This window comes from Spea bombifrons, chromosome 3 (assembly GCF_027358695.1).
Source record: "Spea bombifrons isolate aSpeBom1 chromosome 3, aSpeBom1.2.pri, whole genome shotgun sequence".
In the NCBI taxonomy this organism is placed as follows: domain Eukaryota; kingdom Metazoa; phylum Chordata; class Amphibia; order Anura; family Pelobatidae; genus Spea; species Spea bombifrons.
Genome location: NC_071089.1, coordinates 106,658,995 through 106,685,751, shown reverse-complemented (window position 1 = coordinate 106,685,751; position 26,757 = coordinate 106,658,995). Strand labels below are relative to the sequence as shown.

The 26,757-nt window shown below is 36.5% G+C and overlaps 2 protein-coding genes across 2 annotated transcripts in view; both read left to right on the top strand.

The window, feature by feature from the left end:
* MYT1L (myelin transcription factor 1 like) overlaps positions 1 to 17,728 on the top strand; it is a 172,516-nt gene extending 154,788 nt beyond the window's left edge. Inside the window, exons 16-25 of the mRNA XM_053460856.1 lie at positions 2,553 to 2,674; positions 4,168 to 4,236; positions 10,348 to 10,410; positions 11,097 to 11,180; positions 11,972 to 12,193; positions 13,812 to 13,903; positions 14,529 to 14,632; positions 15,780 to 15,839; positions 16,687 to 16,830; positions 17,588 to 17,728. Coding sequence (XP_053316831.1) covers positions 2,553 to 2,674; positions 4,168 to 4,236; positions 10,348 to 10,410; positions 11,097 to 11,180; positions 11,972 to 12,193; positions 13,812 to 13,903; positions 14,529 to 14,632; positions 15,780 to 15,839; positions 16,687 to 16,830; positions 17,588 to 17,728 — 1,101 coding nt within the window. The remainder of the gene's footprint in view (positions 1 to 2,552; positions 2,675 to 4,167; positions 4,237 to 10,347; positions 10,411 to 11,096; positions 11,181 to 11,971; positions 12,194 to 13,811; positions 13,904 to 14,528; positions 14,633 to 15,779; positions 15,840 to 16,686; positions 16,831 to 17,587) is intronic.
* Positions 17,729 to 25,957: 8,229 nt separating this feature from the next.
* The window catches only part of PXDN (peroxidasin), a 65,467-nt gene continuing 64,667 nt past the window's right edge, over positions 25,958 to 26,757 (top strand). The window contains exon 1 of the mRNA XM_053459010.1: positions 25,958 to 26,260. Within this exon, the coding sequence (XP_053314985.1) occupies positions 26,076 to 26,260 (185 nt within the window). The 5' untranslated portion in view covers positions 25,958 to 26,075. The remainder of the gene's footprint in view (positions 26,261 to 26,757) is intronic.

Here is a 26,757-nt window from a genome sequence, read left to right as displayed (position 1 = left end):
ACGTGTTGAACAAATGTAGAGGGGGAGAGCTGAAAGGTGTGAGGGAGAGAGAGCTGATGTTCTGTATAGGCTAGCAATGATGTATGGTAAGGAGGTTGAGTTATAGTGTAGTGTTGAGCATGTCCTGGAGATTTCTAAACCCTGAACATGACCAGTCCTGCAGGTTCTGTGGAAAAAAGGTGACTGACACTGTCTGGAACACAGAAACTACAAGCATACTTTTTTATGTAAAAGTACAACTGTCTTCACTCTCCGGTGGCTAAAGTGTCATCCTACTGTATCGCTCTACTCTTTTTTGGTCTTCTTTCCATACCTTTAATGCTTTTCTTCTCACCTTTTGTTATTCTCTCTTCCCTCTTTTATCTTCTTTATCTCTCCTTTCTCTATTATCTCCTTTGTCTCTCTTCTATCCTTCATGTTTTTTCTCCTCTCTCTTTTTTCTCTTTTCATTCTTTTCCCCGCCGTCTTCTCTTTCTTTTCTATCCTGACTCTTTACTTGTCTCTTTTTTCACTTTTTTCCTCTCTTCCCTCCTTGTTCTACTTTATTTTCTTTATTCTCTAGCCTCTTTTCTTCCTCTTCTCCCTTTCTCTTCCCTTTTTTCTTGCTTTTCATTTCTGCCTTATCTCTCTCGCTCTCTCTCTGTCATTCTCTCCCTCACTCTCTAGTCACATTTCTGCCACACCTCACATGCCACCTCTCAAACAGTGTCTAGGAAACAGCTATGCAAAAAGCGGCATCCCTACTTGCAAGACACCAAATAAAGTTTGACTGATGTACCATACCCCACCATTGGAAAATAAATAAGCCAATCATTACAAAATAATAGAGAAATTAACATAAGCACTAAAAATATAAAGTAAAAAAATGCGGTGTCAATAAATTAACTGCAATCCTTTCATGTGTGATAATATACTGGTGTGTTTGATTAGGTAATGATCAGTAATAAAACTCAAGAACAACTCAGGTTAACACCCTCTTTTCACTCTTTGGACCATTAACATACATGTAACTCTTCATATCGGCATATAGATGCATCATAACATTAATTACATGTTGCAATATACATGTGTATTTACATATACACATGTTGCAACATTAACAGTTGATAGAGACATAGCATTGCCCATGTCATTGCCCCTTGACCCGATTAAAGCCCTGCTTCATGATTGTGGTAACTAGCATTATTTTCTCTCTTGTATCTAAAAGAACATATTCACTCTTTTCTGGAGTGTATTTACTATTCTTAGTGTAATTAGAGAACTTGACCTCAAATAAATCTGTCCATATGGATAAACTTTTTCATGACTTTTCTATATGTCATGTTCAAAATGTATGTAAAAAGGGTACTTTTATCCAAGGCACTTGCACTTTTTCTTATAGGGTTCCTCTGAGGTAATTGTCACCGGTGTTTGCCCAATGTTATAGATTCTGGTTGGTTAGTTAACATCATGACTTATTCCTGCTTCAATGAATAAACACCATATTGAGGTCAACAAGAAACTATTACTGTGAGGGACAGACATGAATCAGACTTGAATATAAGCTATGGCTCAGGACCAAGTAGTCTTACAGCAAGTAAAAAAGATTGGGTAGGCCTTCCTATGCTGTCACACTATATGACAATATATTGCTTAGCCTGTAGTGGCGTGCTAAGTAACATATGTCCATATAATATGACAGAATCCCCGCTATTTATGCCATGACTGCTTTTAAGTAGTATTTGCTGCGTGTGCGCTGATTCCTTGCTTTGTTGTAAGACCAATTTTCAAACCTTGACTCTCTTAGAAGTTAGTAACCTATAATGTAACAAGACAAGTTTTCTATAAATTATCTCAAATATCAGATTATAGTCATAATAACTGGATGCTCCTTCAAATAAGAAGATGGAAGAAGGCATACACATGCCATGAGCTGTACCCAAAAAGACCCAACATTCATGCATCCCATTGATGTGTGAATGTTTCTCCTATCTTAAGAGGGGATGGCTTCAATATTATACATAATGCAATGAGATGGAGAATGGTGGTATCATGACTTAATATTCTAGTCTATTTTTCCAAGTGTTATAGAATTTGTATGTACCAATCAATATTGTTACTGGGGAAGATACATGTTTGATTTCATACTTTTTTGGAAATGTTTTGTTTTTTTCACAACTTGACCCCACTCTCATGCCACAACTCAACAAGCAGCTTAAATATTCAACAAATGCTAAGATTCTGTAGAGTTGATAGTAGTAGTGAAGTCGAGATTGTAAATGCAGGTAAATGCTGCTCAGCTGCCAAGCAGTCACATTGAGAGATGTCGAGATAAGATGTTTGTTGAGTTAGTAGCTGAGTGGAATTAGGTGAATATGTAAATTTAGTGAATCCTTAACCTGTATTACCTCACAACAACTTGAACATTAATGAACAGACCTCTTTATTGGCTCTTACAAAACATTTTTTAAAGGAGGAGAGGAGTTGAGTTTGTAAAATGGGCTAATACATCTCATTTTTTTATTGCCACACAGAAATAATTGCTTCAGTGGTGCTTTTTAATTTTTTTACAGCAGGAAGACTTAGACCCATTCCACGATGCTCTTGAAGAACGAAGGTACCCCGGAGAAGTTACCATCCCAAGTCCGAAACCCAAATACCCTCAATGTAAAGAAAGCAAAAAAGATTTAATAACGTAAGCAATACACAAACTGAAATGACCATACTTGGGAACTCTCCTAGTTTGACCCAGGGTCTCCAGGTGAACCACGGCTTCCCGGGGTCTCAGAGTCACTTTTTTCTTTATCTGGGCAAAGTGGTGTTTAGCCACGCCCCAAACTCTCTCCAATTCCCCACCTACTCCCAACCTATGTAATGCTTTCTGGGGCTAGCCCTGCCCTTCCCAACCCTAGCCACACCTCTCATGCGTGGCTAGCCTTGTCCTCTTATTAAGCCACTCCCTCAAAAGAGGCAGAACGTCAGGTAGCTCATCCTAGGAAGTTCCCAGTTATGGAAATTACTTTTGACAATCTTTTTATTTCACATTCTTTAAGACACCACTTTTCCCCATTTCTTTAACATGCAAGGTGAATTGATGTGACAAAGCTAATGTGGATGTGCTTATTATTTTTACTTAGCAGTTTTCCTTTCCATTTCATATGTTTTGAAAACAAAAAATATGTATGCTATTTTGGTCTGTTTTTGGGAAATGTCCAACACCAGGGGGTGATGAGAGCGCTCATGTGACTGGTAATTACTTCTCACATATAATGTGTGGAATCTTTTTTTAAATTTTTCAGGTTATTGTTTTCAGCTTACCTCAATAATGGTCACAAATTGGTATATTGCATTAAATGTTAACCCTTTTAGTACTGTTTGTCAACTCTGGCTGCAGCCTGCTATAATAGAGCATGCAAAGTTGTACGTCTCACCTAGACAGGGCCGGCCCTACAATGGAGCCGAGTGGGGCAATTGCCCCAGGCGGCACTTTTGAAGGGGTGGCACTTTGCTGCCCTAAGCGCTTTTTTTTTTTTTTAAGCGGAGGAGAGAGAGGGGCGCCGAGTGGTTTTCGTTTACCCGCTCGGCACCCTTCTCTCTCCTCTGCGAGCCCTCTAGCTCGGTCTCGGTGCCGGCTTGTAATGCTGAGCGCCGGAAGTGACGTCAATTTCCGGCGCTCAGCATTACAAGCCGACACCGTGGCAGAGCAGGGAGACTCCCCGCAGGACTGTTTAAAGGTAAGTACAAAGGGGGGGTGTAGATAATGGTGTCGGCGAAGTTTAAAATGCCGCCCCCCCCCTGGTGTCGGCAGGGGGGGCGGCATTTTAAACTTAGCCCCAGGCGGCATTAAGTCTTGGGCCAGCCCTGCGCCTAGAATTATCACATTGTAATATGATATTTTCCACTTCGCAAAAGAAAATCAATACAAGATTTTCCCAATTGATTTTGTTCTGATGGCTAATCTCCTAGTTTTTTTCTTCTTCATTCTTTTTTTTCACCAAGGTAGTCTGCTAATCCTCTGCAAGAAAAATAGGGTTAAGTTATTTCAGAGGGTTAACCATCAATCAATATCCAGCACATCCCTAATATATCTGCTCAGTTTTGTATATTTAGGTATTGTTGGTTGTTTATGCATATGAGTTACTGTATTGTATGTGGGTTCACCTTCAATATTCTGCATTCTTTTTGCAGTTTGTCTGGCTGTCCGCTTGCAGATAAAAGCATTCGAAGCATGATGGCGTCCAGCTCACAAGAACTAAAGTAAGGGAAACAAATGGTCTATGTTTTCATTGTGCACTACTTACTAGATTACATAAAAATCGAATTAACTCTTCGATATCTATTCTTTCCAAACAATCATGGTTAAATGTAAAAAAAAGTGACTTAAGTGTAAAATGTAAAATTTTACTTAGGCAGCAGATACAAATGATACAGAAAATAAATAGAAAATAGAAAAAAACATCAGGGAGGGCATTGAGTACTTTTGGCATGTGAACAGGTTTTTTCGTCAGCATGGGACAATAACAATGCTTTCTCTCTCCAGCATAAAATGATCTATATTTAATACGTTTAATAACTCCACATTTTTACATGGTTTAAAAATTCTTTTTTTGCAGCAGAATATTATGTAGTTGGTTTTAAAGGAAATTTGAATGGATTTAAAACAATTTTGTTGTACAAAACCACTATTGCTTTGAGCTTAACAGTGCTATTCCAATCCGCTCTACTGACTTTAATACTAAACAAAATTCCTAGTGCTGTTCAATGCACAAACCATTCCCAGAAATAATGATATAATCAAGTAAAAGTTTGCCTGATTTTTGCTGTTGACACTTAATTGTCATGTGACCTAAAATCAAACACTGATAGGTTATTGCCATAGAAAGTTAAAAAGTTTCTGTGTTTTCTATGTGATAACGTTAAAAAGAAATACAATGATAGACCTGCTAAGGTTTATTTACTTAGCATACCAGAGATAAAAGCCACAAAAAAAGATTTCATCTTGACTAGCCTTTACATGCTTAGTCCAAAATATAATACTATAACTCATATTAATTGTCAGGAATTCTTTTACTTTGTCGTCAATGTTATATTTAACCTCTTACAATGTGAGAATGCATTTTTTCAATGCAAAGATCTTCTCGGTAATCCAACAGGGCTATTTTCCCTAGTGTATCAGTGAAATCAGTAAATTGTTAAACAGCACTGTTATTTGACCATGTAGTATTTGGAGTTTATTATTAAGGTGCTAAGCAAGCCATACCTGCAGTACTTGGTAAATATCTTAAAGAAGACCCATTTCTTGTTCATGCCTAGTGAATATTCACAGCACCAATAAATTGTATTTTTTTTTCTTCCAACCCATAAGAAATATGTTAATGGAAAGAGAACATCTGTGCAAGCTGTGTCTCATAGTTAATTCATTAAGTTAGGGACTAAATACCATCTTCCAACCAATGAGCAGGCATTGATTTTTATCTTTATGGTTTTTCTGCTGGCCCAGATTAAATAAAAAATAATCTGCTACAGATGGTCTGTTTTCTGCATCACCACTGGTAGGGCTAAGGAAAGGTAGTGGATCTCTGCCAACACTGTGGAGCATGTTCTAAAAATGCAAAAACAAAAGTCCAAATAGTGATGCCACATGCTGTTCCTAATCTCAGTTTATTAAAGGGTTAACCATCAATTGATATTTTCCAAACGAATTGCCAGTAGGGAGCTAGCCGACTCATGGCTTCATGGAATTAGAAAAAACATTTGATTTTTCATTTCAGACAAGCAGGTCTAAAATGTCAGTATATCCTTCTTTTAAAACGCTAGAAACACAGCATATTTGCTTATATGTACATTTCACCACAAAATGAAAATACACCCTTGATGTGATATATATTTTTATGCTTACAGCTTACTATTCATACATGATATGGCTTTTCCCTTGAATACACTCACCTGCAGAGCGGAGGTTGTAAGCCCCACCTTTGTCATACAAAAAAAAAATAATATTAAATACTATCAATAAATAAAACCAGGCCCTTTGTCAAGCAAGGGAGGCAATGACCCCTCCCCTCTTCTCTCACCCCATGCATATTGGCGTGAGAGAGAAAATAAACCTGGGTAGTGTGGACCCTGTTTATTTTTATTTATTTTATTGTGTATTCAGGGAAGCATAATTTTTTTTGCGAGTTTTAGGTGAGGGTATGTGAGTTCAGGGTGAACCTTAATGCCCTCCTCTGAAACCCACAAATGAAATCAAGAGTCAAGTATAATCCAAACAATAGGGGTTTGGCTAATACATATTACTTGTATTTGTTTTCAGGACTCCTTTTTCTGGACCTTTTAAACTGGAATATTTCGGGATCTGTTTTGTAATTGTGAAGCTGTAAAGCACCAATCTGTAAAAAAATCTTTGCCTGCACGAGTAGGGATTCACAGACATTCTTATTTTCTTTCCACTTATTTTATGGATACATAGTAAACCCAGTCCATTTTCGTGCCTTGGATTTTAATTTGTTTTAAAACAATGCTTTAAAACGATGGAGGTTATATTGTTTTAACTCCATAAATTACAGTATATGCCTGCTCTACTTTCAGGGAAACTGGACCTCTTAAAGCCCCAAAGAGTCTTTTTTTCCCCTGTAGTAAAACTTTTATTTAATACAACGTTCCATGTAAGATGTAGCTTTGTCCCACCGTATCTGGTGACATTTCGCCTGCAAAAATGTCCAAGCTGATTGTGTATATGGATAAAGTAAATATAAGACAGACCAAATAATATTACTGCTTTGTGTCTGAAACAGTCTGTACCAAAGCAACTCATGCTTGCTAGTTTTCTTTGTTGTTCTAGACAAATGCGGGATGCAAATGTTTCCATGTGTATTCATACATACAATGATAGTATCCAGATTGAAATGCAACTCAAATCCCCACAGCAATACCAATTTAAGACTGTGTATCATAGGAACGATTTCTATAGGTTTTTAAAATAGAAATATGGTTGTACTCATGTAATATAGCGAGGCAGGCGTTTTTTGCTTCTCTTATGCCAGAAACAAAATCAGGGTTTTAAGACTTCATTAAAACAGTATTGACCCCCTTTTATCACATGTGCAGGTTTAGTCCATAAAAAAGCAGTAAAATATTTTATGAACTCAGATTTTACTCAGAGACCTTGCTGACAGTATAAATAAGATGTCCCCCCCCCTTTGACCCTACATGACCCATACACTAGGTAATTAAGACAGAATTATGACCTTGTTCCATTGATGTGCCATGTTTCACAATACCATAGATAACTGCTACATAATCTAAATAGGAGGAAGAGACCTCCAGTGAGATAGTGAGACTAAACCAACTGGCCTTTATTACAGAACAAAAATCTTCATTTTCATTCAATGTTCACATTTAGTAGCTGTCCAAGGGTTTAGCAGTTTCATGGAGTTTAATCTGGGTAATAGCTTCAGTGAAGACAGTACGTTAAACTTAATTTATTTGGCTGATTTTGCTGGGGCTCTTGGGCCATAAGCAATATGTGTTCTTGGTGCATCCCACCATTGCAACTTGGTTTGGAGCACTTAAAATTGGCATTTAGGCTGTAAGGTTGAGAAGAGCTGAGCTATCAGTTCTAGAAGAGGGCTCAGAGCAGTTGATTCTTTTGGAGGGTCAAAGACTGTGAATTCTGCACAGGTCTATAATTTCTGTATGTTCTGGAGTAGACCCCTGGAGTATAAAGAGGGCTTAGGGCAGTAAATTCTGGATTAGAGCCCAGGGTTGGTCTAAAGGCTGATGTTTTAGGTTTTTATTACACTTCCCTATAAAAATGCGAATCAGGCATATGAAATGTATGTTTCACATGCACAAGCCTCCCAGTCCTAAAAATGCTTGATAACGGTTATTAAGCACTTGAAATAACAACATAAGGATGATGCTTCTGCTTTTTTTTAAACAAGGGCAAGAGTGACAATCAGTGCCATTCTTATTTGTTATTTAAACACCGCATATTGTGTTACAAATGATCTGTGCTGGGAGAACGAGATGAGGTATTGCAGGGATTTGTAATTTCCTCTGGGGTACAGTGTATTTGTGTCACTGTATACCAGATTCCCCACTGAATACGGTTCTACTGTCACAGGGGAGAACGCAGAGTAATATGATCAAATTTCATTTTATGCCCAGGCTACACTGGAGATTGTTAATAATTACTGTGAAAGGCAAGCAGGGAAGCACATACACAAGTCTTAAAATCAAGACATATGCACACTATAAATGAACGTATCATTATCTACTCCAGTTAGTGTTATGTCTTGTGTTTATGGTGGCTCTTCTAGTCCCCCTGGTGAGGAACAGCCACTGGATAACTGTACATGAAAGGATGGAAAGTTGAACAAGCACCATTGCCGTTAGTGGGCATTTTACAGCAAAAAATACACCCCCTTTAAATAGAGGCAGCAGAAACTACTGTAGTATCATTACACGGAGGAAGAAAATACAGAATACCAGAATACATGCATTCTTTTAACAGCAAGTGTATAAGACAGGGCAGAGGGATGCCAAAATGGCGTAACCCCTATGTCCTGAGTCTGAATGATTAGGGACAGGACAGCAATAAAAGAAGCAGACAGGAAAACCTTCAAGTTTGAATAAGATGTACATTGTGTGTTTATAGGCTATTTTTGGGGTTATCTAGTATTTGTCGATGTCCCAACAGCCAGTCTTGGGGCGCTTTTCTGTCATTGGGCCTTTGCATGCCCTGTACAGCTCAGCTCAGATAGCCAAGCCTGGGAATCAGCATTAAGTATGAATCAAAATAGCTAACTTTGTTGTTCGTGGAAACCCTGCATTCTTATCTGGATCACCTTGGCAATCCCAGAGGGCTCCATTCATGATTAGTTAAAATAAATCAGTGTATTTTATAGTTACTCACACCTTAATTTAACATCTTTTTAAGAAGCACCTAACACACTCCCACGTGTTTTCTGCAAGAAGCTTAAACAGATTACAGATAAGAAAGATTCGGCCCAATTCATCTGCCCATTTTTCCTCAGACCTTAATCAGTCCGTCATCTCTTCTTAGATTGAGGAGGTCTGACCAGAGATCTATAAAGTGCCCAAACCACCTTTCTCTTCCTTCTACTAACGTCTCTAGCTATACAACACAGCACCCTGCTGGCTTTTCCAAGGTGCTTAATTGCACTCTCTGGTATAGTAATCAAACATATTCCTCTATAACATTGCTTGTAACATGAAACTGAATAATTTTGGAAACTGGTTTATAATAATAATAATAATAATACAATTTAAAACACAACATATCAATTGAATATAATTTGGCGAAAAGTATGTTATCAATTAAATACATTGCTTATATTTTATCGTTTTCACTAGGCTAAGTGAAGTACTAGATTTCCAAATTTTCAAAATTCCTAAATAAAAGAAAACACACTAAAACTATCATTCTATTTCTGTAGTGTATTAGAGGTTTTATCGTGTAACTCAGGTCTGTGCTTTCAATTCATTTTCACTTGAGAAATAATTGTCTAGGGGGAATACTATGGCAATGTATTTACATCTAGTGATCTAGTGTTCTGCGCTAACACCTTTCCAAACCCCGAATCTGACACCCCACACTTATTTCTGCTTATTTCTAAATCTGGTAAATTGACAGATGGTTACATGTACTAAGATTACATAATGAATGACAAATACATGAACCCACAATGCCACCTTGTGGTTTACAAAATACCCCACCTTGATTAGTGATCTTGGATTCCCCTATATTATGTAAATATGAATTATTAGTATGTAAGTTATCAGCAAAATGCATATTTTGATATACTGTATTTTTTTAAAAGTAACAAATGTAATATTTTTATTCTTCCCATGTATAGATAAATATAATCCAATGTGTATATTTGATCTAGATTTTTTTTTACAATCTTGCCAATCTACAGCCCATGTAACAGGTCTTTACCACACATATCATAAAAATATTAAACTTAATCTATACAAAGAAACAACATTTTTCTGAACCATGGTGAAAAATGGATATAATCCATGAGGAAATTGAGTTTTTAGGTGAAGTGGATACTTCTTTGGGGGCCAACTCAAAAAGGTGGAACGTTACATAGGTTTACAAAGTAAATTAGGCATTTGCAACTGTACAGGACCTCACTAGTCAATTAGCTTGTAGTATTTCGGCAGCACACTCGCATTTTTGTATCTAGAAAGTTCAGCTGGTCATCACAGAATGTCTGATTTTGTATTATGTATCGGCAGCACATTAAGTATTTATTTAACATGTTAGCATAGTCCGTATTTTATTAATTTTATTAATCACTATATACATATATTTCTGTGTTTCTATATTTCCTTTAGGTGTCCAACTCCTGGTTGTGATGGCTCTGGGCATATTACTGGAAACTATGCTTCCCACAGGAGGTACCTATAAAGAAGTATACATTTCTGACATAAGGGTTCTACTTTAAAATGGCATGTCACAGTCATATAGTGAAACATGAAACATAATGAAACATTTCTTAATAATGAAACATACTGATAAAACACTTAATTTTACTAAGCCTCAGACTGAATTTTGCTTCTACTGAAAACTGCCCAGTAAAAATCAGGAAAATATGAACCTGAGAGTTCAATAAAATGAAAGTATCATCTTTACTACTAAGCTTTAATTGCCGAGCAAGGTATATGACCAGTGGACCCATCTTCTAGATGCACAAGGCATGTATTCACTTTTGTTAGTGGACTGGTGTGTTTTAAATGTCCAGACCCAATTTTGCTATGTTGTCTACATTACATTAATGTAGCATATTATCTGTAGCGCAAACATTACAGGAAACAAATGTATGCCCTTTGTCTACCTTTCTCAACCATATGGGGGATTTTTGAGTGTTTTTCCTTCTTTGGGCAAAGTATCACAGTATTTCCAAGCGAGAACTGATCATAGAAACCTCCAATAGCCATCCAGTGGACACGGTTCCTAACTAGACATGTATGGTTGGATACACACGATAGACTGTTTGAACTGCCATGTTCTGCGCTGTGTGTTTTATTTGAGCGCTAATAAATGTTTTAATAAAGTCTAGTAAGAACATTTCTGTTTCAATTAGTCTTTCAGGTTGTCCTAGAGCAAAGAAAAGTGGTATCAAGATAGCACAGAGCAAAGAAGACAAAGAAGACCAGGAACCAATCAGGTAACCATATTCATAAATGTATTAAAATAATGTAAACTATCCTGTTTGCTATTACCTTATGTGCTCGATTATAAGACAATTTTATTTCAGAAAAAAAATCATCTGAAAAAACAACCTCCTTGTATAATCAGTCTCAGATCCTCTGATAAAGCACTTTTGCTGAATCTGCGCTTCCTCTGCCTACTTTAGCCCCCGCACACATTATATGCATTCAAAGACTTACCAGACTTTGAACTTCAAACCCATACGTGGACACACATACGCAAAGGGTTACGTAGCACTTATGTGACCCCCCCACTTCACAAAATGTATGCTGCATAATGCAGCATGATCTCCCACAGTCCTTCCTAGTCTATGCTCCTTTTTCCAAGCTGGTTCAGATAGGGGCACATCTTTGTGGCCTTTTGCTACTACCCCACATTTTTCCCTATAAGGTCATCTTATATTCAGATCTTTTCTTTTTTTCTTTCAATAAGAAAGTTGTGGGGGGTCATCTTTCTAATAATGTTTTCTTTCTTACAGTTTCTGGACATTAAACCATTAATACTCCCCATTGTTTCCTTTATTAATACAACCTCATTGCTCTGTGTTCCTTGGACATGCTCTGTAATGTTTAGCAGTAGGTATTATTATATGAAGTTTGTTATAATTAACTTGTTGTTGGTCTTAATATGACCATTCAATTGAACCAAGCTTAGATAATCCTAAATATTAAAGATTAGTAATATAAAAAGATTGTGTATTTTGAAAATTCTAAGTGTACTTTACATCTGTTTTATCTGTTCAACCAGATGTCCTGTTCCTGGTTGTGATGGCCAAGGTCACGTTACAGGAAAGTATGCATCACATCGCAGTGCGTCAGGATGCCCGCTGGCAGCTAAGAGACAGAAAGATGGATACTTGAATGGGTCCCAGTTCTCTTGGAAATCTGGAAAGAATGAAGGCATGACATGTCCCACCCCAGGGTGTGACGGATCTGGACATATCAGTGGAAGTTTCCTTACGCATCGCAGGTATGTCATACTTATATGTAATAATGTATTGCTCGATTATAAGAGGAGGTTTTTTTAGAGCAAATGCTCTGAAAAATAATCATCGTCTTATATTCGGGGTCATCTTTTAATCAGACCTCAAATAGAGATCTGACTGCAAGACTAAGATCCAGATCCCCCGCAGCGCTGCAGGGGACCTGGATCCTCCTCTCCGGCAGCTGGTGGATGTCTGTGCGCATCGCATGCTTATGATCTCATGAAGTATGATTTCCAGAATTCAATTAAGAGTTTTCAACTGAACATTTTAAAATGTTAACGTATCATGTCCAGAAAAATAAAACTGTGTTAATACCCAGCATTTATATAATAAGGTAATAATAATAATAATATGGTATCCTATAATCACTTTTAATATATGAATTTGCAAATAGTTGTTCAAACACGGTGTAAAACTAGATCAATTATAGATCTACTATCTTCATTTAAACACATATAATTTGATTGATGTAGTACATAGTACAGTGCATATATATTCACACACTAGGAAACCTTTTCTTCATACCTTCTGAAGAAGAAGACATCTTACATTTCAGAGGGTATGTGTTTGAGGCCCGAAAGCATTCATTATAAATAAAAAATATTTTTTTTGTATCTAATTTTGTATCTAATCTATACTAAACTTTCACTGAAAAAGCATTGTTTACACCTAGATCTGTGGTCAGTTTCAGGTGGTAAATATCAATGCATGTGTCATGATGTCAGCCAGGAGATATTTGAACTTGAACTTCATGCTTCTTCCGAAAGACATTGACATTTCCATGAGAGGTTTCTACAAAGAATAGAAAACACTACTTTTTCCGGTAGCTCTCTAGTGCTATTGATGTCAGGTTGGGTTTGCTATTTGAAGCTTCCAGTATTTTCACCAGCACATGCAATGAGGCCTTATTATAGCCACATAATAGTTTTTTAGTACCGGCAGCTCTGTGTTTACTGCAGGCCGAAAACGCTACAACCAACTGATTCCTCTCCATTCTACCACACCACATAACAAAAAAATGATCCAAAACTCATACGTAAAGTGATTTCCTGATTAAAAAAGGTTGTCTTAGCCGTGTGGGCCTTTGTGCTCTCTAAAACCTGGTTTTATCCTTCCAAAAATCAGTATTGCATGTGCCTGTAATAGAGAATCCAGTTCCATGTGTTCAATTGTTGAAGCTTTCTGAAAAATTGGCTTATCTTGGATTATTTTGTTGGTTTTGCCAATACAGATATCCTTGTCTACCAGCCCTTGAGTAGTAAAAGTAGTAAGATATTTGAGAAATCTCCAATTCTCTTTTCATCACCAGGCACATGCAGCCTCTGGCTCTCCAGCTCCTGTGGTCAGGCTGCTGGTATAAAAGAAGTTACTCTTCTTTCCATCAACAAACAGTGCAGTTTTAAGGATGTAACTCTTCTTCTATAACTATGTCTAAAAACCACAAAACCACTTATTAACCCTCTTATGGATGAAGCGATTGCTCCATGCTGAGCCCAACCTGAAACTAAATATTTCCTCCTAGGTGAAACAAAAAATAAGAACAGACCATTGCATGCCACTTCTTCTAATGTAGAAATTTTGTCACTTTGTTAATTTTAACAGTTTGTCGGGATGCCCAAGAGCCACCTCAGCAATGAAGAAAGCCAGATTATCAGGGGAGGAAATGCTGACAATAAAGCAGCGGGCGACCAATGGTATGTGTTCTTTTATACACATCATTAGATGTTCCTATTTTATGTTGTATCTATGTGTGATCGTGATTGGAAGAAATACCGTAGATAGTGCCAGACAAGTGCCAAAGGCATCTTTAGATGACGTGTTCTGTTACTACTGTATGTTGGCTCATTAAAGGGTATCACAAACTTGTTTTAAGAATCTGCTTTTTTTTAGATCAATGAGGAATTGTCGGTTTTCATTGAGACATAGTAACATACATGTTGGTTTTAATCCAAATGATTGCTTCCTAAACAATTTGCTAGATTCTTTATTCTAGTTTCTGGACTTTAAATCAAATATTATGTTTTTTGGCTGGTGTTCTGAGTAAATAGTAAAAACATGCCTTGTGGAGGTTATTCAAGGCCTCAGATTGAGTAGATATTGAGGGTGTCACAGGAATTACCATCATCAGGTTATATTAAAAATATGTTGTGTATTATGAATTATGAATTTCCTACTTAAAATGTAGTGTGCTCCAAATTACAATTTATAAACTTAAGTTATCAAAATGTTCTCAAAATTATTGTCCATCGTAAATATTATTTCAAAATTATTGTCCAATGTAAATATTATTTGGCCATTTGTTCCCCTTGTTTTTTTCAGGCATTGAAAATGACGAGGAAATAAAACAACTGGATGAAGAAATCAAAGAACTCAACGAGTCCAATTCACAGATGGAATCCGACATGATTAAGCTGAGAACTCAGGTAACGGTTTTATCCGAGAGCTGAATGAATGTACTAATTGGGTTGTATTTCATGTTAACTATGGTACCGTTTTATGATTGTATATTCGGTTCTAAAAGGAATACGTTAATTATTTGAAATGCCACTAACATGTTAATGAAAATAATGGACAGAAACTCCAGAAAAGCTTTTATTCTCATACTCACCTATACTTCATGCATGCTCAGTTCATTATTTCCAAGTGAAATTCACCCTTGAATCACGGGGTGAACTTCATTTATGCTTATTTTTGCATAAATAGCCCAAGTAAGCGTAAACAGAACTATACAATTAAAATCATTAAATACATCATCAATGTAATGTTTCTGACAGTCAGCACTAGCAATGCTTTGTGAGGTGCATGTGCATGAGATGTCTAAATTACATCATTACGTGACATATACGTGGACGCATCTGTACTTTTGTAGATACCGCTTTCTGTGGCCACATAATCATGTTGGCTGCATGGTATTCATCAACCAAGACATCAGATGTATTAATCTATGTAGTAACCGTTCAGGCAAACCTTACATGGAGGGTAAGGGTGAGGATGAGAACCATTTACCTGTAATTCGATAGAAGTGTTACATTAAGCTGTGTGGCACTAACTATCTAAATAAAGAGAGTAGATCTGCTTTTTTTTAGTGGAACCCATAATAAAAACAAGTTGTCTAAAAAAAGTGTTTTATAAATAACCTTAGACGATAACGGCACAGTAAATATAATAATTAAATAACTTATCATTATATGGATCATGAGTTTTACTTGTCGTTCTTTCTAAAGACTTGTGATTCAAATGTAGAATGATGTTTTATTGTTTGCTTTATAGAGTTTAGTGGTTATGATTTTACAATACAAAGAGGTGGAACTAAAAAAATAAAAAAAAATAAACACACCGCTGATTTTTGAAATTCCCATTTAATTTTATTTCTCACAGAAGACCTGGCATTGAGTTTTTTTAAGAAAAAAAATATAGATGAAATGGTTAGAACAGCCCTGAGGCTATTCTAACGTTGACCTCTATATGAAATGCTATGGCAGCCATATATGAATTGTTTGCTCGTGAATCGGTTCCACCTCTTTTGCCTCATTCTCTGCCCCCTTTTCAGCTTCTGCTCCCTCCCAATAGGTACTGGACGAGCGTCCTGTTGCTTGCCAAGAACCCTGTGTTGATGAATACCAATTTCATGTAAGTTACACGGGAGGGGAGGTTGTGTGGTTGTTCCATGTAACTTACACGAAATTCAGCCGCTGAAGAATAAACGTTGTTCATAAAAAAGACTTTAAAATCCATCACTTAGTCACACACAACTATTTTAAAACCACTCATTTTAGACATTCTCTTTTCTTTAACTCCAGACATTTTTTAGAATAAAATAGCAAATAGGTTTTTCAGTTCCAAGTGAAATATATAGACAGATGCACTAACACTATGTAATAACAAGACCCTCTGGATGGTCAAAGATTTAAGTACCGTTTAAGTATAATATCACCTCTATTATATGAATATAGAATGATACAACTCATTATTTTTACAATTTCATATAATACTGAAATGTTAATCGACATATTTTATTTAATTTACATACCATTAGCACACGTTTATATTACAAAAGGAAGAATAGTTAGAAAGGGTAACAAGGTTAGTAATCCTTAACGGTAAAGCCTGTACATGTACGGACTCACAATGCGTTGTCATTAATGGATTTATGTTACAACCCCTTGTCCTTAAGGGGTTAAACCTTGGGGTTTTAAAGCAATGCATTGCATGCCGATCTGACACTAAAAACATTACCCATTGCCAAGGTATTCAACAAACGTCACAAAAAAAATAGAGTTCTATATTCATTCAATATAAAACATTACTTAAAGCTTCAACACATGACTTATCTATCCATCAAAATCACCTTTATCACACCAAACAGCATGTTCAAAAAAAGTTCATTTACTAATTAGGGGTTCCAAGCCGTAGGGAATTAATTTAATTAATTCCACGTAACTATTTATGTTATATTTTGCATGTTTGCACATTTTAGATTACCACGATGGAGAGCAACCTGAAGAACATAGAGGAGGAGAACAAAGTAATTGAACAGCAAAATGAGTCTCTTCTCCATGAGCTGGCAAATCTAAGCCAGTCTCTAATCCATAGTCTTGCTAATATTCAGCTTCCGCATATGGTAAGTGACTGACTGCTATCATGCAATTCTGTGTGTGATCCGAAAGCCAATTTATTTCCCTCATTTGTAATAATGGGCAACTTATTGTTTCATTGTGACATCAATATTACGTTTTGAGTGGTGGTGCTTACATTGAATATACCATAAATACTTAATCATTATTAAATAATTATTAAATTATAGTTTATGAATGTTGGCCCTCTAAGAGCTTTTATATGCATTTTGAACAATTTATCAGCATTCATTGTTACATTAATACATTTCCAAGGAACATTTTTGCTTGTATTTTATTGATCTTACTAATGGTATAAAAAATAGAAAAAAATCAAAATCTACTTTTCTTATAAAAATAGGTTTCTTCATCCCTTATCCCTTAACACCACAAATTGAAACCCATATTTATATGACTTTTTTTTGTAACTATTGGTTCTAGAGAGAGAGAGATCTCCAGTATACTATATTTCATTTTTTTGTGTTTTAAATGTGCTTTTAATTAAAAAATATATAATATTATAAAAAACATATCCCCAAATTATAGTTGGAATTATTCTCTAAATAACATAAGACTGTAAACTCGTTTGAGCAGGGCCCTCGACACCTGTTGTCTCTGTAAGTCAAGTTGTTATGTTACATACTATTTGTTGTGTTCTGTCCACCCATTGTACAGCGCTACGGAATTTGAAGGCGCTATATAAAACAATAAATAATAACAAGAACCATAGAAGGACATTATCACTTATTATTTCATGTTTCACAGGATCCAATCAACGAACAAAATTTCGACGCTTACGTGACCACCTTGACGGATATGTACACAAATCAAGATCGTTACCAGAGCCCGGAAAATAAGGCGCTACTAGAAAATATCAAGCAGGCCGTACGAGGGATACAAGTCTGAAGAGGTTTTTGATTGGGAATAAAGGACGCCTCTTGTTTCCTGCTGCTGTAATTTTACCGGAAAGTGTTATATATTTATTTCATTTTAAAACAGTGTTATGCTTACAAGACTTCATCGATGATTTTATGTCTTGCTTTCAAAATAGTAACTGCTGAATAGTTTTTGAATACATTCACATTTTGTACGTTTTCATATAAGCTGACATTGTGTGATATGCCATGTAATGTTATAGCTGCTAATGTATGCACATTTTTTGAGGTAAATATATTTCTGAACAAAAGGGAAGCCGAAGAACGTTTAAGAGTGTAGGTCTTTTTTTTAAGCTTTGTGAATCGATGTTTTAGTATTTCGAACTGGCGAGGTCGTCAACTATGAACGCTTGCAACCACTTTCTATGTACAAAGGACGGGCCTCATTTTGCAGGATTTTACGAGGTTTGACTAATTCATATGGTGCGTATATCGTTTCACAACAAAATTTGATGTGAAATGTCTTTATTTTTTAAGAACGCTTAAAGATGTAGGCTGGGACTTTTGGCTTTTGAAGGCAACCATAAGGCCAGAGCAATTAAATGAGTTTTTTTGAACTCTGTGGGGAAAAAAATAAAATAAAAAAACTCTGGATAATCTGTAAAAGAAAATACCATCAAGTTCTGAGTTCGGAGTGGAAAAACAAAGCAGCTCAACAAGCACTTTTCATTCATAACTACGCATTACAGGTTCCGGGAACATCATTTTTGCAGGAACTGTGTCAGAAGACGTGGACAATGAGAATAATTCCTACTGATCTTTTTTTTTTTTGTCAAACAGACTATGGAGAAATAGCCACTTACCACCTTTTCACTCCAGGATCGATTTGTTTCCGTCTGAACTGCCTGTTAGAACAACAAAATTGTACTTGTACTGGATTCCTGCATTTTTGATCGAGGATGAAAGACACTATTTTTTTATACATTTTATGTTGCCTTTTTCATTGTTCTTTAATTTCACGGGGTTTACAAATCAATGCAAAAAAAAAAAAAAAAACAACAACAAAAAAACGAAACCTGTTTCTGATCCCTGGGAGATAAATCCAACATGAAATTTAGAAGAAAAAAAAAAAAAGTTGACCATATCATTTTTGAACCTTTTAACTCTTAAATATATTTCACCATTAGCTTATCATGAGTCCTGTTCTTGTCTTTTAACGGAACAGTGTATGATAGTTGATCATTTGTCCTGTATAAATATTCAATGCGAACTTATGTTTTATGATCAGACTTCAAAAGCACTTATTTTCTTTTTTTTTTTTTTTAATCTAGCTAAGTTTAACATACTTAGTCCCCAAGGGGCATTCAGTGCCAGGCATTGTATAGTCTTTGAGGACTCAAACAACTAACAGAAGATGTTCGAATATTATTTATTTTCTTCCAATACTGCACTATATGTATGCATACGAACGCCATCTAAGTCATGTCAAAAGATGTGTTGTGTTTTTAAAGGATGTCAACATTACTTTCAAACCTACATATCTTTTTTCCTTCCATGTCTTGATGTTATGCAGAAAAGTACGCTGTACTTTAGGATTTTGCTATAAAAGAGGGTTTTTTTAGAAAAAAAAAATAATAATAATAAAAAAAAATATTTTTAGCAGAATTTAGGACTTACAGGGTCATTGTCCCCACAATGTGCCAGTTGACAATTTGCACTTACCTTGTCCTATATATCCATAAATACATGGAGGTGTGCAATTTTTTTTTTGTGTGTCAATAGCCTTGCAACACTTAATTCTGAACAAATTATACCGAGAAGCCGCTATGGCTCTGTCAATAATATGGGAGGTTACAGGGATCTCACGACAAATATTCTACTACAATATTCAACCTCGCTCTATATATATATATGTATAAATATATGTATATCCCAGCAGCACTTTATAAAATTCACTGTACAAATGCTTACAGTTTTCCAAGATGACTTTAATAACTAGCTGGGACAAAACAATATGTAATTATCTTGGGGCTTTGCAGTATCTTACCTGTGAAGGACCATCTCTTTTTTTTCTGTTGTGCTTGTAGCTGCCATGCTCAAAAGCTGACACAAGGTGCTTGATGTTCACCTTCTGCCATATACATGTCACACGGCACCCTAGTCTCCGTACAGGGCTTTCATTGTTAATAACGGCATTTGCCTTTTTTCCACTGCATTGTGTCTGCGGCTTTTTTGCCTCTATAGTAATGCTTTCAGTAGAATAATAGATAGTATCGGTTTGGAATATTATTGTTATCACCTATTTACAATGGAAAGGGATTTTAAGCACAAACTTGCTGCTCATCGAATGGTGGTACATGATATCAAATAAAAAAAAACTTATCTGTGACTATTATATAGGGATCACAACATGTCACATATTAGAATGCTGACCTTTCATATGAAATTATTGTGAGTCATCAAAGTTTATTTATTATAATGTATTGTTCATATTCATTTCGAAGTTTAATTTAAGTAATCATTTATTAAGAAAGAATTTTGTATAAACTATTTATTGTGCTCTCTGTGGAACTGAAGTTTGATTTATTTTTGTACTACACGGCATGGATCTGTTAATGACATTTTAATTTTGCGATAAATGTGTGGAATCACAAGTTGCTGTGATACTTCATTTTTAAATTGTGAACTTTGTACAAATTTTGTCATGCTGGATGTTAACACATCTTACTCGAAATAATAATAATAATAAAAAAAAATAATGTGTTGCCACATTTGTAGCACAGTGGTTCTGAACCGTCAACATTTTCACCTTAATCAATGTACCGGCAGCAAATAAATATTCAGCTAATATTTTAAGTCTTCACGTCCTTTGAGTTTTCATTTTTTTAGATGTTACATTTATGTAGTATTTTAAACATCGGGATTTAGTCACTAAAGTAGGATTATTATGTGTAATTATATGTGGGAACTCTTCGAAGATCTCTGAGTGAAGCCCTGCTTCCTTGGATCTCTAGGTCGCGTCCTCTTTCTCCTGGCAGGAGTGTGGCGTATGATCATGCACACTTACCCTCCTACTGCTTGTACTGTCTGGGGCTAGGTCCGCTCCTACATGCCACTAGCCCTCCGTGAGTCTAGCCCCGTCTAATGCATTGCTAGCCTTACTATACAAGTCCTTACGATACAAGTCCAGCCTGCTAAGCTTCTTCTGTAAGATGGGTCAAGCTGCATTATGTATAGTCTTTTCATTAACTTAATTATACATTACTCATGCAGGAGAAAACCTCTGAATGACCATTCGTTGCTCCTATTAAAGTAAGAAAGGTTCTTGCCGCCCACTGAAAGTCCACTTATTATACCGTCTTATTGGACTACAGAGGATTTATGACCTCTGATGTATTAATGGTAGGGCTGCCCTAGGGTTAACCTAGGACTGTAACAACCAGCATGCTCCCCATGCCAAAAAAAAACATTTGAGGACAGTTTTTCCGTCTACCTGTATTCTGAGCATTCTGACCATTTACTTGATTGTAAAGTCACAAGGCTTTAAGAACCTGTATCAGAAAGTAGGAGATACAGGGTGTTGGGGAGCATCATCCTGGAAGAAAAGGAATGTATCTGCAATATGGTAAAAACGGGCATATACACTAGTATGCTAAAAGTGTCATAGGTGAGTTATCTTAAACTTGCAATGTGTTCTCTTGTATAACTAATTAGTCTTGATAGGGTAACGTTTGTTCTCTCTGTACAATATAGCTAATGCGTAGAGAAAGTCTACAGAGCTGCAGTATATTGTTGACAAATAATACTGCATACTGCTTAATGATGTGGACGGCGGGTGCATTGGTGTTACTGGGCCTGGTTTTTTGGAACATTTTCGGTTATTGACTTTACGTTTAGTGCTCTCTCTGTTTCTGTCTCTCAGTCTTTGCTTTTCTCATCATCCCAGTGTTTTCTAGCATTTTCAATGATAACACCAATGAGGATTTCTCACATAATATGGTTACATTATTCCGTATGGTTTACCTTCTGTCTTTGGGAGGCATTATGTCAACCTCTAGCACAAAAAAAAACATTTTGAGAATGGAGGGATTTCTTTTTTTTAATAAATCAAATGCACTCTAAAAACATAACACATTCAGGAAAAATGCTTTGCGTGCCACATGGTAGCTTTGCCTAAACATGGATTGGCTTTAAAGCAGGCTACATCGGTGCCTAATGGGCCATAAGGCCAATGCTGGTGTCTGATGTCACCAAAAGCAGAAGTAAACAGGGAATCTGGAACAACAATAGTGGTGATTACCTTTTTCACTTCATTAGAACTCCTTGCTGTTTGTGGATTCAAAATGGCGAAGAAATGAGTAGAATTGTCCTTAACTTACTTTGTCAGACTATGCCTGTAAAGCTAGCAATCTGCCAAATGATATAAAGAATTTGCTGATATTTACAGGTAATTATCCTGCTAATTAGTAAAATCTCCAATCCCTGTTTTTGATGGAGGTTCTAGAGGCCACCTGTAGTTAAACAACAAAAGAAACACAATGTAAGAGAAGAACGTTGGATATTTATTGAAAAATAAAGGTTGCAGCTGACCTATTAGGCGGCCTTTTTTAATGGGTATACATAGTAATTCAATGCAGAAAGTTCATGGCCCGGTTACAGGAAAATGGATTATGCACCCTCTCCCCCGCACACATTTTACACCATTACAAAGTTAGTAAACTTAATGAATTAAGGAAAAACTTGGTATAGACCGGCACCAGTGGTAATAGGAAAGCTGCATTAAACAACAAGCTGTTCCTAGAGCTTGAAAAAAAAATTGTATGATGTAACACATGTGGTATTAGCGATAGAAGAAACTAAAATGGCAATACCGGGAAATCCTAGACTATTACTTGAATAACCCTCTGAAGAAGATATTTTAGTGAAACGCGTTAGGGCTTCTACAATAATGCATGTGTGCTCACACTCATAGCAACACATTTGTTTCTGGTGGCATTTATCATGTATCTTTTATGAATATGTATGTTCATGTATGAATTAGAAATTGTACTTATTTTTATACATTCCCAGATATTGCCATTATATTTTTAGTTTTAGCTCTTACACCACATCTATTATATAACGAAATAGTGGAGACCATCGGAATCCCTAATCACACTGATCCAGGTTAAGGCAAAAAGACATTTCTGCCAGTTTTGTCCACAATAATGTACTTCGAGTCTTTGTAATTTTCGAGCATGTAACTAAATTTGCAGCCTGATGGGGGGTAATTAGAATACGAGTACTAACAAATGCAGCGTCAATATCAATGTTTATATAATGACATCATGTAGTGAATTGGCAAAACCTGAAAAGGGCAGACTGATTCTGCCATATACCTTTGTACCTTTTTTGGTCAGTTTTATTACCGAAGACTCTTAATTGTTCAAAAAGTGAATTACTTTTACTTAAATTAATAATTTAATAGGATATATATATATATATATATATATATATATATATATATATATATATATATATATATAAAGTCCAAAATTAACAATTGCACTCCAAATGACAAATTTCTGCCCGGTGCCAAATAACTGCGCAGTAAATAATATAAAGTCCAAAAATAGTTACCAGCACTCCAGGGACTTTGCAAATGACCACACAAACAAGTTCGGTTTTCAAGTGCCACTATTTTTGGACTTTATATATATATATATATATGTGTGTATCTGTAAACCCTGCTTAATTTGGCAGGACATGCAACTAAATATCTTAAAATATGTTGCAGTTGAGCAGTTATAACTGAGCAACCGTTGAGGAGTTATTCTGCTCTCCGCGGTGAGATTTGATTTTATTGCTATGAAACCTTACCTTTTTTTATTTTATTGGTTTTAAGGAAGTAGTTAACTTTTTCAATAACTTTTACTATTTTACTTTTACAGCCTGAACTTAAAAAGTATCTTTTTTGTATAAAATATAACATACATGCATTTTAGCGGTCCTAGATAACAGACTATTTGCAAAGATACGTTTAGTTAATATTAATATGTAAAAAACGAAATAGCTAATATGTAGGACAGTATTCCATGTCGGGTATCTAACCATGCACTGGGGATTTTCAACAAAAAGAAAAGAAAAACTAAATCAGTTGATAAGTCCCACGCTACTTATGCAAAACCCATTTTGGTAATTTTCTATCCGCTGCAAGTATGTCCTAAACAGGGTCAACACATTTGGATCCCATCTCTCCTCTTACAAAGCATCTTATTTTTGTTTTTAAAATAAACATTTCTAGTACTGTGTGCCTAACCGTGATCAGCAATTTGATGTGGGTAGGCTAGGTGGGTTGAATGGTTCTTAGCTGCTGTCAAATGTCAGGAGCAGTGAGATATGATGACGGCAGTAGGTGTGATTTCATTCAGAACCAACTACGCTTTAACATCTATCACATGGACTAACACAAAACAAAACTATGCCTAAAATCTTGGTTCTGTATATCATTCTGCACCATGACACAAAATATATCAATGGCAATATTGGTGATGGACATTATTGGGACCCCTGGTGGAAGATGATCAGATGCTATTATATTAGATGTTATGACCTACAACATTTTTTAGAATCCCAGGTAAAGTCGGCTGAGATCATCATTCATTCTACTTTCACAATAACAACTGTTGCATCTGGAAATTCCTGTGCAAAAAAAACTTTTTGTGTTCATCTAACTTTCCTGATTAAGTGTCCTCTTGAATATCCCAAATGTACATCGTAATTCAAAGCACATTGGTTGAAACCAGGCATCTGTTTCGTTGCCAGAGCAATGATGACTTAAGGACGTATGACACCTATAAATATTCAACTCAAACTCATTGAGATAAAATACCTCCTCTGTAGATTTAACTTGTATAAGAATACCTTAAATATAGTCCGTAGGTTTTTATGGAAGGAATTTTCACCTGAAGGAGGGCTCACAATTCTTAGGCATCTGGCTACTATAAATGGGTTGATTTTCACATCTCAGCCAAGATTGTTCTACTCTTTAAAAATAACTAACTCCCTTCCCCCGTGAGATTCCCACATTAGTCAAGTGACTGCTCATTTAATGCTTTTATTTTGTTCAGTGCAAATTTGGTAAAGATGGCAAACTGAGGTATAATGGCTTGCAAGCTTCCAAGACTATCTAGGTGTCTTCTTCAGGCACATCACCCAATAAGTATGCTACTCAGTGTATATGTGTATGTTACTATGTGCAAGTGTGTCATTGTGCGCGTGTAAGCATGTTACTGTGTGTGTGTGTGTGTATGTTACTGTTTGTTAGTATGTGTTTGTTTGTTAGTATGTATGGACCCCCTCACTCCTCAACAGAGGTAGAGGTGTGTGTAAGTATGGTTGTATGTGTGCTAGTATTGTAGTGTGTTTGTGTTAGTTTGTTCATGTGTGTAAGTATGTTTGTGTGTGCATTAGAGGGATGTGTAAGTATGGTTGTATGTGTGCTAGTATTGTATTGCGTTTGTGTTAGTTTGTGTGTGTAAGTATGTTTGTGTGTGTATGTGTGTGCATTAGTCTATGTAAGTATGTTAGTTTGTATTAGTATGTGTGTGTGTGACTGTGTGTAGCTTGGGGACCCTCATAAGGGTTGCAAGGGAGCCCTGACCTGACTCAGCAACACCCGCATCCACTACAGTGATATGATGTAATATCCTGGTTCTCTGTGATTTACAGGCGCAGCATGCCATTTAAAGCAATCTATGGAGGATGTGATTGACTTACAGAAAAAACAGATGAGGAGAGCCCTACTCAGATCAGAGACCTCCATTGGGGGGGGGGGGGGGCGGTTGATAGCCCAAGAGTTATCCGCAATCCAGTCCTGCCTTGGGGTTATAAAAAGTAATTTACATGCCTATTTCTTTTCTGAACATGCCCAATTACCAAGCTGTAAAGGTCAAAACGGGGTACCTTGCTTCCCATGACTATAATGTAAACTATGGCACTGAAATAGATAAATTGTACAAAAATAAACATTTTTTCCAAACGCTGACTGCAACAATTCTTAACATAATTTAAATATCAGTATTAAGAAGAAATTGGAGGTCAGAGCTGTCTGATGTAGCGAGCAAGAAAAAGATAAAGTCTATGCAACTCCTTCACATCACCACTAGATGGCGCCTGTGTTCATGTGTTTTGGGCACAAAGCGTCACATCCTTTGAAACAGCCCCAAAGAAAGAGGAGCCGGGACTCCGTGCAAACCGGAGCCTGTGTGGGCGAGGGCAGGACGTGTAGTAGCTGCCTCCCTTTATCCTTCATTCCCCTTTCCTTTATATATATATATATTTATATATATATATGTCCTCTCCCCTCCCCGTTTCCCCGTAGTGTAACCCGTGCCAGGATGACCCGTTTCAAATCAGGCTCTCCTCTCTGCCTGGGGCTTTTCTTTGCAGCGGGGCTATTTGTTGCCCTTCCCCAGCCGACGCTTTCCTGCCCCAGCCGCTGCCTATGCTTTCGCAGCACGGTGAGATGCATGCATCTGATGCTGGAGAATGTGCCCACCGTCTCTCCCCAGACCACCATCCTGTAAGTACTACCGCACCAAACTGTAACGGTTTCATAGAAAACTTGCCATAACTTTTAGTAGATCATTAACCCATCGAGTGCCAGAATGCTTTGATCTGCCCTTTTGTGTCTTAAAGAGGGTGCACTTTAGGGTGTAGAATGTTTGCTAAACATCCAGCATTCACTGAGCCCCTTAGAATGCCAAGGTTGGAGGATTAAGAAAGACACCCAGGGACGTTGCACTCATTAACCCATCATTTGCTAAAGAGCTCATCAAGTTCTTTAAATGCAATGTAATCCTGATGTGTAATTGGAGCTGGATGTGTTGTAGACCAAGTGCTGTTATGTCTGTTCTGTATAAATAAAATCCCTTCTTTGTGCAGCTGCAGTGAATGTTAATGGGACAGTCAGATCTGGATTAAGTTAAATCCGAATAATAGCTGAGAAGACAGATTAATGTTTAACTTGTCACTGTTGATCTTTAAGGGTTACATTGTGTCTAGAGATGTGCAGTTGAG